Raw genomic sequence first — 18,433 nt, 5'->3', positions numbered from 1 at the left:
GCATTCTAGCAGCGTGACCTTTTAGAGCATTGTTCATATCACAGGAAGGGAAACAGGCTCATTTTAGCTGTCATTGCTGTTCACCGTCTTGATGCCACTGTTTTGACTTTCTCAATTATTTGTGTGCATAGTATAAGCAAGCATCATAACTTGCTCTTGTTGGTAACCAAAACTCTAGACATAGAACAGTGTGTGTATTACAGAAAATACATGACAGTGTGGTACGGTGCAAAGGTTTTATTCGTGTCCATCTAGATTGGCAGCCAGTGGAGGCACAATGAGAAAATAAAATCAGAGTGAAACCAATTTACCTTCTTCCCAGCTGTGTGTGTGTGTGTGTCATTCGCAGCTGTTCATTTGTCAGACTGGCCTTCCCAGATGAAGGATGCATGCAAGGACAGCTGCTCCAGTATCCCAGTCGGCACAGTGCACACAGCCATGTTCCACTGGGGGCTCCAAGACAGCAGCAGTAGCAGGACCTCACTGCACAGCCTGGCAGCCACTTCACTTTCAGAAGTGCCCCTAATGAATGAGCACTTAGTGCCTGTAGAGCTAGGGCAAATTGCAGTGACCCCCTCTAGAACTCTGCCCCAGAGCCGGGAAGGGCAGTGTCATTTGGGTCAGCCCTGACTCCAGGCCAGTAGAACTTTTCTGTCAAACCAAGCTGTCATGTAATTCATTGATCCCCCATATTTTACAGGAAAATTCTTTCAACTATGTTACAGAGAGCTTTAAATACAGCCGGATTGTCTTGGTCTAACTCTGCAGGCCTTGGAAAATTACAATTCAGACTCAGACTCCTAGAGTCTGGAAAAAAAACCAACCCCTCTTTATTCCCTAAAATAACTTCTTTCTAATCCATACATTCTGATATTCAGCATCTGATATCTCAAAATCCACCAGTTCTAGAATAAAAACAAGCACTCTATCCTATTGGAAGCTGGAGTGATCCCCAGCTCACCCATGTAAGAGAGCTTGTGTTTCTAACCCAATTGGAGTTCCAGGAATATTGGACTTTATACTTGTCCTTTAAATCTGCATATTGCAGCCCTGCACTTCAGACCCATTGAATTTTGTAGGGAAAATGAGACCCTTTAGAAGGGGAAAAGAAACAAATTAGGGGCAGGTTTTATATTTTTTAATTGAAGCTTTCTGAAGTTGTTCAGGATGCGGCAAGAGGGGAGTTTAAAATGTGAGTAGTCAGGACACCCATGGATTACTGTGCAGAATCCAGGGAAGGATATTGCTGGTGCATGATAAATGCAGTATATCACGTGGTTTGCTCAGTTCATCACACTGAAATCACCACCGTAGTATATGGGGTATAAATGTGTATATGTTTTTATATAAGCTTATGCTATTAGAAAACTCTGTGGCGTGAAGTTGGTGCACAAGAATGTAGGAAACGCTTTTGCAGATTTTGATCTTTCTTTTTCTCTTTCCCCTCCCATTTTCTTTTTTCTTTCCTTTGTAATCCCCTAACATTTGTCCCACTTCCTTGAAGAAGAAATGGGTAAGCACAGCTCACTGCTTTCCGTAGCACTGAGAAATAGAGTGATGAAAAGAAAAAAATGATGAAAAGAATTATTATGTTGACAAGAAGAGAGACAGTAATAACAATACATGTACTTGGAGTTAAGTTAAAATTGATTGTAAATGCTGCCTTTTGCATGGTACTATAGTAATTTTTGTTTGCTCTTGCTAGCATGCAAATTACTACTTCAGTAGCAGTAGCCAGCATTTTACTCCACAAAGAGCATATTAGAGATTGGAGGAGTGGGGACAGGAATATTAGAGATTGTAGCTCACTTGGAGCTTGAATTTATCGGCTGGATCATATCAGTGGAACAAGGGGACTCTGCTTTGATAGGGTCTCTCACTAGCATGTAGAGGCACAGGTGATTAATGGATACATTTCCTTTTCTTAAAATAAAAAGAATCGTCTACACGATTAGCCACAGTACAATCTGTGTTCATTATTTCTTAAAAAAATAACCCACACCCTTGTGAACAAAATTTTGGCTTTTGACCGTGTTCTTATTTATGAATGTATTGTTGTTTTAGTTTACATTCTAGTGTTCTGAGAAATGACCCAGGATCCAGACGATCGAGTAGCTCCACAATGTTGGATGGAGGAAACCTTGGAAAATTTGAATTTGAGATCACAGATTTCTTCCTGTTTGGGTCTCCCTTGGGCCTGGTCCTTGCATTGAGAAAAACCGTCATCCCAGCTCTTGACAGTAGGTTTTGGCATGCACCAGTGGTTCCACTTAGTGGGCATTTTAAATACCTTCTACTACAAAAAGCTTTCAGACTTGCAAAGAAAAAATCTAGTAACTTGGATGAGATGAACTGTAGAACATATTGTGAAACTAAATTATATATGTGTTGTTCCACCATACAAGTCAGTACTAGCTACTTCTATAAATATTGATTACACATTTTTTGTCATTTAGCCCTAGACAACAAAAATCTAAACATATGCAGCAAAAAACTATTTAGTAAAGTATGTTCCACAGAAACATCAGTTGTCCTGCTTGACTTACAACTGGAGTGTGATGGAAGTAAGCGCTCTTAAAGGGCTTTTTTCCCCCCTCATGCTGCACTTTACAACTAGTAAATCGCCTTTTAAATAGATTTATACGAGCCTCACAAATAACTTTGTAATACTTGGGAGTTTCTTTTTTCCCTCCTTTTCTCCTTAGTCTTTCAGCTGAGGCCAGCCTGCCAACAAGTCTATAACCTGTTCCATCCTGCAGACCCATCTGCCTCACGCCTGGAGCCCCTTTTGGAAAAGAGATTCCACGTGTTGCCTCCCTTCAATATTCCACGCTACCAGAGGTTCCCATTAGGTGACGGCAGTTCTGCTCTTCTGGGTACGTCCGTTTTTATCTGTTATCTGCCTATGGCCCAAAGACTGTGCTCTCGGCGCAGACGCTGAAGTCAGGGAGTGTTTTAACGATGTGAGGTGCACAGGATTGGCCTCGTAGTGTTTAGCTTCTTCAAAAAGTTCCCAGGCAAGTGGATTTCTCTTTACAAATTCAATGCTTCACATCCAAAATACCATTGTTGTCATTTATTAAATAAAGCCCAGAAGTTGCTGTGAGTCGATATGCAATGTACTCTGTATGTTGTTCTCCATTTTACATCCCAGGCAGTGCTTGAGATTGGAACCATTTCATAGGAATGGAACACATGATCAGCTAGGCTGAGATTTAGGGACTTGATCTTTCAGGGGGGTTGATGAGGACTGGGAGGGAGCAGAGCAAAGCCACATAAGGGATGCAGTTTGCTTTTTTGCACACAATCCATATGGGTGAAGCAAGCTGAGGGGACTGGGTGTCTGAATACCATTAGCTATGCACGGCACATTCTGTTGAAATGCTGCTGCATATTTTGCCCATGCAAATGGCTCAAATAAGGGAGCAGTGCTCAGAAAGCCCATTTTCAATTCTTGTAATCTACCCTTATGTAAGCCAGCAGTTGGAGACCTCTTTCAGCCTAAGAAACTTGTCTATAGTGAACTCCATTCATAGTGAAATCAAATGCAAGGCCCTGATTATTACAGTGCATCTCAGTGTGCAAATTTAAAATCTTATTGAAGTAAATCTCCACTTGTGGGGAATAATTTTCTCACTTTAAGAAGATTCCATTATATATACTGTAAAATTATGATCTGTGATCAATTTGAAAAGCTACATTGGAGGATTTCCTTTTCTTTTGTTGTAAAATTGCCATTCCTGTGCTTTCTTCTGATGTTATAACTGTTTTAACTAGTAAGGCACTGAATTTAGGCTTATTTGGAAGACCATCTGTATTGGCTTCTGTTCCTCTAATTGAAGGTTGGTCCTTTATAGAAGACCCTGAACTGTAGTTGCAAGTGTTTGATTGTAGTTGTTTGTATGTTTTACAGTTTGTGGCCACATGTTGGTTGTTCTTGTCCTTTTGTTTTCTTCCCCACTTGCTTCTAGTTGAGACAGTCCAGAACAACCCCATCCTCCTTGTGGAAAGCAGCCCATTGGTTGCTCTCCAGCGCCAGGACAGCTTCATGGAAACCTGTATACCTGTTCCAGTTCTGAATTGGCAAGATGTTTCCAATAAAAATGCCGTTTTTGCTGAGTGTGTGTAACCTACCCTTTTCTAGTGTCTTGTGTTGTGTACTTGGGGTGCTCCTTGGAGATTGGTCTTCTACCTCATGGGGCTGAAAGCTTTGCACTATGTACCTGAATATGACAAGTGAAGTGCCTGCATAACCATGTATTCTTGGACCCCAGGCAAGAATGGGACAAGCCACTGACAGGGGGTGGTGAAAACTGAGCTGTGAGTTGTCTCCCCTTCTGCTGCAAATGCTGGAAGGGGAGATTGGGGCCAGACAATGAGTTTGCTTTTCCTCTGGTTGAGCTATTGGAGAGGCATCGAGTGGCCGAAAGGCTCCGGGCCCCCACGCTTGCTTTGCTTTTGCTTGAGGCCTGCCCTGCTGTTACAGTTTATGCAGTGTACAGAATCTGCCATTGAAACTGACACCTGGTTTTTGCTTGCAGTACACAAAGTTTGCCAGTGCAGTCAGCACGTAACTACAGATTAACATACTCTGTATTGTATGTCTGTACCAGAAAGTGACCAGATATTGTCACGTGCCCAAAGGTGCACATCTTATATTTAGACACTAATTTTGCATCATCTAAACACAGTGGACAAAGCTTTCAGGACCCAAAGGTGTCTTTTTATTTGATTTCTCAAATAATTGCTGCTTTAAAAACAAGTTTGGTTTTTGTTGCTATCAAAAATGCTGCATGGCTATATTTTTCTCGATTACAGCTGATACCAAATCTGCAAGTTAATGAGACTTTCAACTTTATTTCTTTTCTCCTGTATTTTTTTTTTTTTTTACTCTTCCCACCCCTTTTAAATATGCCCCCTGGAGATCCTGATCCTGCAGCCCTTACTCATGTCAGTCAGCTCTTATTGGTCTGAGTTAACCCCATTGTGCTGAGTGGTAATTTCGGAACAGCAGCACCTCCCATTGGTTACATTGGATAGAAGATGACACAGGGAGAGATTTTCAAAGGTACAGATGGATGTTAGGTGCCCAATTGCCATTTGTGCCTTTTGAGGTTCTCTAGGAAGGGCGGGGGAAAGGACACTACAGTATTGCCTACCATCGCTTTCCACTTCACTAATGCAGGGTCACTTAGCCTTCATCCCATGTTAGCTGACTGACCATGACTATGCATCCAAAAAACTCTTCTCCCATCCCCCATCATCTCAAGAGTGTCATGTGGCTTAGTTGTGCCCATATCTGACTCTACGAATGGGGCAGCAGATGAATTTTCAGGACTAATAAAAAGGCGCTTCAGCCTCTTTTTCTGTTGCTTTTGAAATTAAGGATGGGATTTTCCAACGCACTCAGCATTGGCCACTGACTTCAGTGGGAGCAGAGTTAGGTCAATGCTGAGCATTTAAAATGCCACCCCAATTTTTTGTTTTAACTGCTGAAGAGCTCTTTGCTTCAATGGCACAATGCAGCCTATGTATTCCTTTGCAGGGTACCGTGCTGCATTGAAACAGCCTGTTTCCTGATGGCATGCAGCCCTGACACCCCAGGAACTTAACCCAATGCCACTGATGTATTAGATAGCCCGATGCTGCTCATTTGGTGGGAAGCAATTACTGAGCGCACTGAAAAATACGTCTTAAAATGAAGAGTTGCGGCATTTGAATATGTATTAAAGCTCCATAGCCAGAGTTGGGAGAGGAGAGGATTTTCCTCTCTCCCCACCCTTTGCTCACTTTGGAACTACATTAGAACTTTGCTTATTCTCACTGCATTGATCTACACACTCTGTAATTCACACAAGCAAAGGCAACTTCACACAACTTCTCAGCGAAGCTCTACTAGCAGAGGTGGTGCTACAGTGTGAGATCTCCTGGTTCTAAGTCTTCGTTACTCAAACAAAACAAATCTTTACCACACAAAGTGCATTTAGGCCAGCATAGTCAAACAGACCTAAATCCGTATCTAGAGACCTAAATAAGTGGCCTGATTTTCCAAGGAGCTTGTCACCTACTACTCCCATTATAGTTACTTATGCATCTAACTTTAGGCTCCCCAGTTTGAAAACATTGGCCTTAGCACACAGTTAAAGTTATCTTATTTAGAACTAAATTGCACCCGTCAAGTTAAATGAAAGTATGACCTTTTGTTGCTGCATTATCCTTTTTTAAAACTCTGCAAAATGTTAGTAATTTATACTGAGCGAATTGTAATGCAGTGAGTCTCCCAGTCATTTGTGTGAGTAAACGAGGTTCTCTATTGAACAGCCTAAGGTTTAATTTGCAAATCATTTTCAATATAGATTTGGGATTTCGGAATACTCGACAGAAGGGGTAAATTGAGAAGACTAAGTTTTCTAGACACATTTTCGTCTCTTGTGTTTCCTGTCCCGTATTTTCCCTGGAAACAGCTCTCTGTTATAGAATTGAGGGCTCATACTTTGAAAAGGGGGGACTCTGTCACTAAAAAAGGGAGAGATTCTGGAGGTTTAAGAAAATATGAAAGCAGATATAATTAAGGCTGCGTGAGGGAGCACTGCTGTCAGAGCCAATAGACTCCCTTTATCTGCACGTAGAGTGTTAAGCTCAATAGTGGTGTAACATTAAAAGCTTAGACATTTATGTGAATGAGAATAGTCTGTGGTGACACCAGCTAGGACGATATCAAAAGGGCTGTCGATCTTCCTGCTTCAGACCCAGTATTGCCAACCTCAAGCATTCAAAAATCATGAGTCAGACCCAAAAAATCATGAGATTGATTTAAATATCATGAGATTTTTCTTTTCATAATTTGTTTTAAAATTTGCATCCAGATTTTGGCCTCACGTCATGTTTCCCAGCTTTCTAGCCCTCCTGGTTGTGGAGAACACTTGCTTTTTTATGTTACATGAAAGCCGAGATTCTCCTGCAATCTCTGATTCCAGCAGCTGGGGCTCTGAGAAAAAAAAAACAGATATTGTAAGAGTTGTCGACACCAAATGCCAAGAGGCTGCCATTTTGGATCACTCTTACCACGTAGCTTTTGAGCTACACAAGTGCTGCAGCTCTGTCACCACTAGGTGGAGCTCTTGTATTGGCATGGTTGAAAGTTGGTCCTTGCTCCCTATTACTGCCAGCTGCAGTTGGGATGGGAGGAAAAGTGCCCCCCAACCCCTTGTGTGTGCCTTGCGGGTTAAGTCATTTCCTCCGAGGCATCTGGCATTGGTGTAGGTGTCAGGATACCAGACACGCTGGATCATTAGTCTGATCAGTAATCTGTTTTGCTGCAGCAATTCTGTAAACGTTTGCAGCCTGGCAAAACCTCCTGAAAATAGGGTTCCACCCATGCTTTCTCTGCACCTCTTTGATTGTGGGCCTGATCCTGTGAGGCCTGGAGGTCCACAATGCAGGTAGCTCAATAGGGAGCTGTACAAATGCCACTGACGTTAAGAGTGTGGAGACTTGAATAGGATCCACCTCTCTGGCCTGGTGTTCACTAGGGAAAAATGGTTGAATTTAGGCTGGGTGTAGCTAAAACGTGCTAGCTAGGCCCGAGCCGAACTCGACCTTTTCCCCCCTAGTGTAGGTGCAAGGTAAGATCTTGAAATTGAATTATTTAGCTAGGCTGCAGCTCAAGCAACTGAAATTGAGCTCAGGATGTTAGGCTATATCTGCACTAGGGGAAAAGATCAGGCTTAGCTAGCACGTTAGCTGAGCCCAACCTAAATTCAGCGCTTTTCCGAGTCAGGATACAATCTCTGAGTCTGAGGGGTTGTACAGCTGAGCTCTGCTGTGTCTCTGCTGATTTAATGGAGAGCTGTTCCCATCACACACATTCCAGGCCCTGTTGCTGTATCACTCTGTGTTATAGGACGGCTGTGGGCCCCATAAGTCATTGTAGAAGCACATGGTAAGAGGCCCCTGCCCCAGAGCACTTACAATCTAATAGATAAGCCAGACAAAGGCTAGCAGGGGAATCAGGTGCAGAAAGGGGAAGTGACATGCTCAGGGTCGCACAGCAGATTAGTGTCAGAGCTGGAAATAGAGCCCATGACACGTGTCTCCCACTCCAGCGTCCCTGTCCACTGGACCACGCCAGATCTCCATTCAGTTCCGAACTGTAATCAGCTCCCACGCGTGACTTGTGCCCCTTTTTGGAATGTGGCTTCAGTGTGTTTCCTTTCGATAAATCTTTTATTGAAGGAAGTGCCAGTAGGAGCATGAGACTGCTGCAAAGCGTGGCACAGTGAGACATGCTGCCGTACAGACGCTGTGCAGCAACCTTGATAGCTGGCAGCTCAAGGCAAAATGGAAAGAGGAAGGAAGTGAGGGGAGCGTACATCAGAGGAGAGGGTGACACTAGCAGAGGCCTTTCAGGCTTAACTCATACAGTGTATGAAACACAAAGTGTCAGGGTCAGACTCCAACTGGGCCCTAGACCCTGACAGTCCATATGGCTTTAAGTTGATCAGCTTGTAGCCTTTTTTTCCTGCCGAGCACTGAAATGATTTTACCAACATTTAAGTCCTTGCTCTACTACTTTCAGCCATTCTCTTTCCCGTCCGAGCGGCAGAGTTCACGTCAGTTGTATGCCAGAGCCTGTGTTAACTGCAGGTATCTAAGAAAGTACAAATGTTTGGAGTTCCAGTTAGCAAGTCAGTAGCACTAGGCATATGGGCTTCTCGGATCAATATTTAGATGACTCATTTGTGCGCTTGCTAATACAACACCAGACTGACCACATCCAAGTATATTTAATTTCCGGTTAGATCATTTCCCACACCGTTGAAATAAATAATTTACAGTAGGGCTGTCGATTAATAGCAGTTAACTCACATCATTGACTCAAAAAAATTAATCGCTATGAAAAAGTTAATCGCGATTAATCACTTTTTTAATCACACTGTTAAACAATAAAATACTAATTGAAATTTATTAAATATTTTTGGATGGTTTTTCTACATATTCAAATATATTGATTTCAATTACAACACAGAATACAAAGTGTACACTGCTCACTTTATATTATTATTATTATTACAAATATTTGCATTGTAAAAATGATAAAAGAAACAGTATTTTTCAATTCACCTCATACCAGTACTGTAGTGCAATCTCTTTTTCGTGAAAGTGCAACTTACAATTGTAGATTTTTTTTTTGTTACATAACTGCACTCAAAAACAAAACAATGCAAAACTTTAGAGTCTACAAGTCCACTCAGTTCTACTTCTCGTTCAGCCAATTGCTAAGACAAACAAGTTTATTTACATTTACAGGAGGTAATGCTGCCAGCTTCTTATTTACAATGTCACCAGAAAGTGAGAACAGGCATTCTCGTGGGACTTTTGTAGCCGGCGTTGCAAGGTATTTACGTGCCAGATATGCTAAACATTCGTATGCACCTTCATGCTTCGGCCACCATTCCAGAGGACACGCTTCCATGCTGATGACGCTCGTTAAAAAAATGTGTTAATTAAATTTGTGACTCAACTCCTTGGGGGAGAATTGTATGTCTCTGGCTCTATTTTACCCGCATTCTGGCACATATTTCATGTTATAGTAGTCTTGGATGATGACTCAGCACATGTTGTTCATTTTAAGAACACTTTCGCTTTAGATTTCACAAAACGCAAAGAAGGTACCAGTGTGAGATTTCTAAAGATAGCTACAGCTAGGGTGACTAGATGAGATGAAGAAAATATCGGGACAGCGGGGGCGGGGGGGGCAAAAAAAACAAACAAAAAAGCCGAGTGCTGCCAGTGGAGCAAAATATCGAGACAAATTGTGTCCCGACCAGAGATCGGTCAGGACACGGGACAAACAGCTAAAAATCGTGACGGTCCCGATTTTATCGGGACATCTGGTCACCCTAGCTACAGCACTCAAACCAAGGTTTAAGAATCTGAAGTGCTTTCCAAAATGTGAAAGAGACGAGGTGTGGAGCTTGCTTTCAGAAGTCTTAAAAGAGCAACACTCTAATGCAGAAACTACAGAACCCGAACCACCAAAAAAGAAAATCAGCCTTCTGCTGGTGGCATCTGACTCAGATAATGAAAATGAACATGCGTCGTCCCGCATTGCTTTGGACTGTTGTTGAGCAGAACCTGTCATCAGCATGGACGCATGCCCCCTGGAATGGTGGTTGAAGCATAAAGGGACATATGAATCTTTAGCACATGAAGCGGGCAGCATTATCTCCTGCAAATGAAAACAAACTTGTTTGTCTGAGCAATTGGCTGAACAGGAAATAGGACTGGGTGGACTTGTAGGCTCTAAAGTTTTACATTGTTTTATTTTTGAATGAAGGTTTTTTTGTACATAATTCTACATTTGTAAGTTCAACTTTAATGATAGAGATTGCACTACAGTACCTGTATTAGGCGAATTGAAAAATGCTATTTCTTTTGTTTTTTACAGTGCAAATATTTGTAATACAAATAAATATAAAGTGAGCACTGTACACTTTGTATTTTGTGTTATGTGAAAATGTAGAAAACATCCCAAAATATTTAAATAAATGGTATTCTATTGTTTAACAGTGTGATTAATTGCAATTAATTTTTTTAATCACTTGACAGCCCTAATTTACAGCTGACTTTTGTTGCCGGGGGAGGCATTTTCCTCCTTGTTTTGGTGTTTTGTGCCTGCTTGCACAAAATCGATTGATAGTTGTGAATAAAGTTGCCGATATTTTGATTCTCCAGTGATGGGCAGCAGTGCAGAACTTCAGATAAAAGTGCAAACTCACCTGCTTGCTTTCCATGTCAGCTTTGCATTCCATTAGGTATGTTGCACTTACAGGACATAGTTTCTTTAAATTGAGGATCTCCGTGTGCATCACAGACATTAATTAATTCTGCCTTGCAATGCCTCTGTAGGGTGGGTAGGTATTGTTATAAGCAAATACAGGTAGGAAAATGAGACACACAAGTTAAGTGTGGCTTTGAGTGAGTCACAGCAAGTCAGTGGAACAGCTGGGAAAAGAACCCAGGAGTCACCTTCACTCCCAATCTGCTGTGCTAGCCACTAGGTAACACTGCCTCCCTCATGCTTTAAAGTGTTTTTAATGTATAGTTTTTCCCACAGAAAAGCAGGATTGCCCAATAGATCCACATAAACCTCACAGTTTCTCAGTTACATGCATTATAGAACTAATTTCCCACTAATAATACATACGTACACACACGCACTCCATATGAGTGTGATTTTTACTCCTCATTCCCCTCGTGTTTACTTCCTGAAGGATAAGGCCAAACTTTTTAAGCTTGGGGGCCTAAAGTTGTGCTCCTAAATCCAGATTTTAGGTACCTAAATAAAAGTGGCCTGATTTTCAAAAAGGCTGAACACCACCAAATCCCATTTAAATTAAAGGGAAATTTGAGTGCTCAACACCCAGGCTACTTTTACTGAGAAGCCTAAATATGGAGTTAGGAGTCTAACTGGAGGCCTTCAGTTTCACAAATGGTGGCTGTATTTTTTTAGTAACTAAGGGTACGTCTACACCGTAGCCGGAGATGTGATTGCAGTGTGAGTAGGCGGCCCCACACTCGCTTTAATCCAGCTACCGCAGCTAAAAATATCAGAGACAGTGGCACAAATCCTGGTGCAGGCCAGCAACGCTAGTACGTCCCCAAGGTTTTGGGTGGGCTTGTACAGCCCACATTAAAGCCCGGGCCGCTGCGTCTTCGTTGCTGTTAGCCGGGCTATGTAGGTTGAAACTAGCCTGGGTATGTCTGCCTGAGCTGCAATCACACCTTGGATTGCAATGTAAACACACCTTAACTACAAGTCCAACATGAGGCCCACACTGGCATGACAATATCTCCCCTGGAAACTTTCCCCTTTACTTTAAAAGATGCTATAAAACTAGTATCTCCTAAATTCAGTTTTTTACCTTCCGCCCTTTCCCCCCATTGTTCTGGCTAAACTGAATATATAAAGCTGTATATATTCACATGAGTCTGCATGACACATCTTTCTATTCTTGCTGCTCAAGCAAACCTTTCCTGATTTGCTTGGGTTTAAACTGATTCTTTTGCTTTTCTCAATCGGACAATGAGATGCTAGATGCCAACTCTCCTTTTGCCTTTTCTTTCTTTTCAAAATAGAGCTGAGATTAAATGTGTTTTCCTTCCAATTGGTTTGAAAGGTTTTGCATCTGAAAGCCAATCCTTGCCTTGTTTGCCTCCTTTTCTCCTCTTGATTTCGTCTTGCCTGGTCTCTGTCTGTTGGTCTAATATTTTGATTTCCCTGTTTCGACTTCATAGCAGATGTTGTTCAGTCTCATGGTGCAGTCTTCATGGAAAATGCGTCCCTTTCCACCCCCATTACAACCCCTCAGTTCAGGGGATTCCGGAGGGCCAGTGAGATCAGCATTGCCAGCCAGGTCTCAGGAATGGCAGACAGTTACACTGCTTCCAACATAGCTAACAGTAAGTGTTTCGCACCCTCCAAGATTTCTTCTCACTGTAGCACTAAAGTAGCAGCACCACACACCAGGCTGACCTCAATGTATAGGATAGACCTGTAGAACTGTCTTTATTTTGTGTGTGTTTTTTTAACATATAGCCTGGTTTGGAGTTAGCCACTGTATTGCTCCATGATCCTTCAAACTCCACGCTGTGCAGTGTTATCAGATACAAAGGATTGGGGAGAATAGGACACTGAGGGTATTTCCTGCTGTTGACAGTGTTTCCTGGTGAGGGTCAGTCATAACACCTGCCGGTCCTCCCCATTGCTTGCTTAATTAAGTCTAATAATAGCAGCACAGAACATCAGACTGCATGGCCAAGGGTGGTCTTTGAAAAGCATTTTGCTCCTTGTTAAAGGAAAACAGCTTCCTTGTCTATTGCAAAGGATGGAGCTCTCCGATCCATTGTAAAGCTGATCCCTGCCTGAATATCAAGAAGAATATACATACTTACATCTGAGTGGTGGTGTTACTATTTATTATTATCTATACCAATGTAATAACTTCTTGTAGTTGTGTTAGACCCACCTGTCCTTTGGAATTGGGGTGTGAATGCAATAGTTTGACCGACTTTTCCCCCCCCAGTGGGCAAACTGATCTAATTTGCACCTTTGAAACTGATGTCTGCAGAAATGGAGGTCCCTTATTTCAGATATTCATGGGTGAACCATCAGGCTGTTTGTCCTCTTAATTTCTTGTTACAATAGTTGCATGTTTTGTTTAAATGTATTCTCCTAAAATACAGTGCGCCCTCATTAGCAGGCGTTCCACAGGTAGGATTGGAATAGGTAAGATTTGAGCCCTACAAGGTTTACATGAATTCCTGCAATGAGGAGTCAAACATTGCTGAAGACTTAGACAGGCTAACTTTATCACTGGAGGTGGGGCTGAACCAGAATGTCTGGGGCTGTTTAAATCCCGTATCTGAATTTGATGGCAAGAGTTGGTCTCTGCTTTTAGCTGGGCGCCTTGCAGTGAGGGAGGATAACGAATGTAATTGCTTGTCTGAGGCTGTTTTCACTGATTAATAAGAAGTTGGAACTATTCCACCTAAGCCCAATTTTATCATTGTCAATGACACATTGTTAATGCACCCTTAGGAAGAACAGATGCCTACAATTATAATACAGTGGACTGCCACTATATTATGCATGTTGGAGTGATTATGGGCATAAATTGTTCATGTATAAAAGATAATTGATAACCTTGAACAACTATTGGCCCCTGTGCATCATTAAGGAATCAAATGGTATGTCTAGTCTTCAGTTGATAATTGTGATCTATGCAACTGGTATATGATCAGCACTTTTCAATAAATAATGTAAGATCTGACAGGTGGCACATCACGTATTATTTAAAGGTAATGTGCAAAGGGAAGAAAATGGGTGTGTGTGTCCCTTTTTTGGGCTGCTTTCTGTTTTAAAAAAAAAAGGCTGGGGGGAGGGAACTGAAGTTTTTCTTGTTGTTTGGTTTACACGTTAGAAATTCCACTCATATTTTGCCCGGAGGACTAGAGAATTAGCAAAATGATGACATTACAAGAACCAAAGCTGAGCAACTGAGTGTGGAAGTGGTTTTTCGTCAGATTGAGTTAAAAAATTTTTTTGTCAAGGCGCATTTAACTTCAATGACTAAGAAATCTTTTGGAGAAAGGCAGCCTTTGCTAAAAATTCACCCTCTTCCTCCTCTCTATTAAGGTGTGAGTGTTAACAATAGACATTCTCTGCGACCCCAACAAATCAGTGTTGGGCTGGTCTAGCTTTTCTGGCTGATGTTCCTGATACTGCTAAGGCAAAAACCCAAAAAGAATTTTTAAAAAAGAAAAAAAAAATTGAGAACCTGGAAGGAAGCCAAAAACACCAAAGGCACAATCCCAGTTTTAAAAAATACTTGTGCATGTCACCTTTAGTGGACCACTAGGCTTTGAACTATGACGTTTATAATTAAACACTAAGGTTTTTAGTTCCTCCTGAGGTAAATATCATAATGTGAAGTAAAATGTGTAGGCTGGGACATTCAACAGAGCCCAAGGTTTGTATGTTCCTGACTGCCATTGAAATCTGCCCAATTCTCTCCTGCATCTTTGACTATTCCAGCTTTAAACCACAAACAAAGGGGGCACCTGCTGTTCTGGATATGGGCACATACCTCCTCTGAGCGCTCGGCCAAGTGCAGTGCGTGGTCTGTGTGCAGGATTGGGAGATAGGAGTCCCCAAATCCTCCTCCTGTCTCTGATACTGACTCCCTCTGTAGCTTTGGGCAAGTCATGGAATCACTCTGCCTCAGTTTCCCCATCTGTAAAACAGGAATAATAATATTACCCTCCTTATGGGCATGTGACAATGAATCAGTTAAAGCATCTAAAATACTTCGACCATGAAAAGCAGTATATATAAGTTCCTAGTATTATTAGGATTAGGATTTCTCATGCACCCCGTGTTTATGCCAAGTAACATTTTTGTGCATATGTCACAATGGGGTTGAGTAGCTTCTTATTTTCTTTGGCCAGATGTCAGTGTGTGGCGAGAATAAATTCCCTGCACTTTAACAAATGGGGTTTTCCTTTCTTAAGGAGAGGATTTTTTGTTTATCATATCAGAGCAAATGCACAAAACACACCGTGGGACTGCACAATAAAATGTGTTCTGCCTTGCTACATGTTAATCTGTCTGGATAGAAGGTTCCTTACCAGGGGGTTTGTTTTGTGCACGTTTCACACCCCGGGGTAATTGCTGAGCTCAGCCAGTCAGGAAGGTAAATCCTGGAGGAGTTGTTGTTAAGGGTTGATTATTAAAGATGTATCTCATGGTAGCGCCCCAAGGTCCCTGTCAGGATCAGGGCCCCAGTGCGCTGGGGCCTACACAAGCACAGAATGAGGCGATTGCTGCCCTCAGGTGTTGACAAGCTGAATAAAGCCTTCGTGTAAATATCCAACATTTCCCTTCCCTGAGGAAGTGAAGCTTTGCAGACAGCGTGGGTCAAATTCATTAAGCCACAAGCTCTGATGGAGTTACACCAGAGGATGGATTTGGCCAGCTCTCTTCAGACTGCCAGGTGCCTTCATTATACGAAGGTGGGAACAATTTGTGCCCTTGCTCATGCCTACATAACCCCACTGACCTCAGTGGGATTGATGGAGTTTAATGGAGAAAGCAGAATCTAGCTCGTCAGGTGAAAGCTGGTGCTTTTGTATTGGACTGAAAGACGCCCTCTTAAAACTAACTTCCCTCCTTCATTTCAGGGGCACTTCTGCATGTGCTGCTGAAAAGAGAAGTTGACCTCCCCACCCCCGTTTGTTTGATTATTAAGACTTCTGTTTGCAACATGATTTTTGTCTTCCTGCACAGATGGCCTCGAGAGCCAGAAATGTAGCACTGAAGGTTTTGACTTTGTCTCATTGTGAAAGGGCCCGTCCTCAGCAAGCACTTGAGTTAGGCCTTCCAAATACATTTCCATTTCTATATCCCTTCCAGGGCCAGCTTCAGATACTGGGAACAAGCCACTGTGATTCCGTTGCGTGAAGTCCAGTGAGAATCCGCAACACGGGCCTCCACAGCCTGCTTCCCGGGGAGTTCCCTCTTCATGGCACTGTAGAGTGGTGGGGGATAGCTAACTGTGCATGCACAGGCTTAACCCCTCCTCCCCATGGAAAAGCAACATCCTATCAACAGTGGCAGCAGCTTTGCAGCCATTGAGTTAGGGAAAGAAGATTCCCAGCTGTATACCTCCTTAGATTTCCACCATAAAGACAGGCTACTCAAGGTGGCAGGTAGTCAGCCTTCATCTCTTTATAAGGAAACAGATGTAAATGCTTAATTTCAACTCCAAAATAATAGTTCCCACACATAGGATCGCAATCTCGTTCCTTTAATCCATGTGTCTTTTCCATCATAATGTTAATTGCTAGAGGACAAAACTGATGTGTTCTGCATGTGCGTGCTGTGATAATAAGTGTGGGTTTTTGTTTGTGTGTGTGTGTTTTTAATTTTGTTCCTTTAGAAAACAAAAATCGTCTTAACCATGCCAGAGGAGGATTTAGCTTTCTGTCCCAACTTGCCCTCCCTCACAAATCCCCCACCCAAGCCTCGCCCAAGAGACGTAGGCAACGTAAACATGAAATACCCCAGAATCATTTAGGAAGAAGGCTTGAGGGGCCATCAAGTTGGGATCCGGACTCTATTCTACAAATACCAGATCTGGACATCAAGAAAGGTATTCTGGAGAGGGGACTTATCTATCCAGCTAATCTCCTACATCATCTAACCAGGGCAGTTCTCTTCTCCAGAGGAAATCTGTTTGCTTTCTCCTTTCACCAAGGGCCCTCGCAAACTTAGCCCTATTTAACAAATACTTGTTTTCATATTGCTTGAAAGAGTAACAGCAGCACTGCTAACAGCTGGCGATGGCACAAACGCTTGTAGACAAGACACGTGGGAGCAACCGCACTGGCCCATAGCCCCTGTTGCAATCTCTTCCTAGCACGAAGGCCTTACTCCTGGCTGATCTGTACAAAGAATCTGAAATTAACCGAGAATAGGACTTTCATGAGAAATGGAAAGTTGGATCTTTACCAGTAACTGGGACTTTACCAGTAACTGGTGATTCCATGGCCAGAAACGCAAGCAGAAGATCATGTCTTTTGATAGGTCAAAATCTCTGTATAAATGGCCGTTGTGTGTCAAATCCTGGGCCGAGCAGGGAAAGCAGAGTAACGGAACTGGCACACCTATACTCAGAAAAGGCAGCACCTGTATTCTGGCTGCCAGCAGAATACCCTGCCCATTATTCTTGCTAGAATCAGGGATAGTTGGCCTGGGGAAGCCTGGTTCATAGCCACCATTGCTGGACCAGGGGGCGTATGCACATACCAACGCCATACCTCAGATCACCCTGCTGTGGCTCCTGCCAGGACAGCCTGCAGAGGAGTCATCTGCTCATTTGTGGAGAGAGTGGGCAACTCTTCCCTTGGGCCCAGATTTTCAAATGAGGTGTCTGCTTGGTGGCAGCTATCACATCCCCTCCCATGTCAAGCTGTCTCATTTTTGTGTCTGGTGCCTTATTGGAGAATGATCTCAAGAGAACCAGCAAAGCTGTTCTACGGAATCCCAAGCTCCTTGTCCAAGCCCCAGCTTGCTACTTGCATGCAGAAGTAACTCCTCCTAACACCACTGCTCTGGGGTCTCTACATCTCCTTCTGTGGGTGCTTTTTCATCACAAAGCCATGTGGGAGTTCAAGGCTGCCTGCATCTAGAAAGTCAGCCTCTTGCTTTTGGCACTGAAATCTATGCGCTGAAGTGCTCTCGGTCTGACCCATTTGAAAAGGTGATCGCGTGGTTATTTACAATGGCGCTCAATGTGGGGTTAAACCGTGGCAGTGCCCCTATCGGGTAAGTGTGACAGCCACTGGCCAGGTGTCACTTGTGGGCTGCCGGTGGGTCTCAAACTGTGGTCTTGCAGAAGGAGATATTCTGAAGAGCAACACTGGGGAGTGGGATCTGGGCAGTGGGGGTGGGGCATGGGAGGGAATGTGGATCCATTTTACAGGGAAGAAGTTGGGAACCCTCTGGACTAGTTGAAGGATCTGACTGGCTGTTCCTTGTGTTTTGGTGGTGATCTGTGTGCAAACTGCCCCCATTGAGCACTTCCGCGTCACCACCTCACTCCCATTGATATCCCTGCAGTGTGGCTCTGTTACTAGAAGAGAGAATGACTTGGTATTAAAATACGGTCATTGACTTTTCTGCTGGGTTTTAAATTACCCTGTAGCTACCGGCTTCCCCTGTAGCCCCTGTCCCAGTAGATGCTGATGAAGCCTGGAGATTCGTCCTTAGCTTCACCGTTTAATGCCCCCATCCTCAAAGCTCGCCAGAGCCTCTGTTCTGAGAGCTGCAGGGTTTAGCGACTCCTCGCTGGTTCTCTTGTTGGGCCGG

General features: G+C 43.1%; 1 protein-coding gene across 6 annotated transcripts in view; it reads left to right on the top strand.

Moving 5' to 3' along the window:
* Nucleotides 1-18,433, top strand: part of PITPNM2 (phosphatidylinositol transfer protein membrane associated 2) — a 197,860-nt gene that overhangs the window by 163,258 nt on the left and 16,169 nt on the right. For 3 of the 6 annotated variants that reach the window (XM_024196149.3, XM_024196150.3, XM_024196151.3), the window contains 5 exons: nt 2,065-2,240; nt 2,706-2,876; nt 3,972-4,121; nt 12,301-12,465; nt 16,503-16,715. In XM_024196149.3, coding sequence (XP_024051917.1) covers nt 2,065-2,240; nt 2,706-2,876; nt 3,972-4,121; nt 12,301-12,465; nt 16,503-16,715 — 875 coding nt within the window. The remainder of the gene's footprint in view (nt 1-2,064; nt 2,241-2,705; nt 2,877-3,971; nt 4,122-12,300; nt 12,466-16,502; nt 16,716-18,433) is intronic. The other 3 variants (XM_024196153.3, XM_024196154.3, XM_024196155.3) reach the window with 3 other exon arrangements.

This window comes from Terrapene carolina, unplaced genomic scaffold, assembly GCF_002925995.2.
Source record: "Terrapene carolina triunguis isolate 2854851 unplaced genomic scaffold, T_m_triunguis-2.0 Scaffold234, whole genome shotgun sequence".
Classification (NCBI taxonomy): domain Eukaryota; kingdom Metazoa; phylum Chordata; order Testudines; family Emydidae; genus Terrapene; species Terrapene triunguis.
This window is presented reverse-complemented; position numbering and strand designations above follow the sequence as displayed.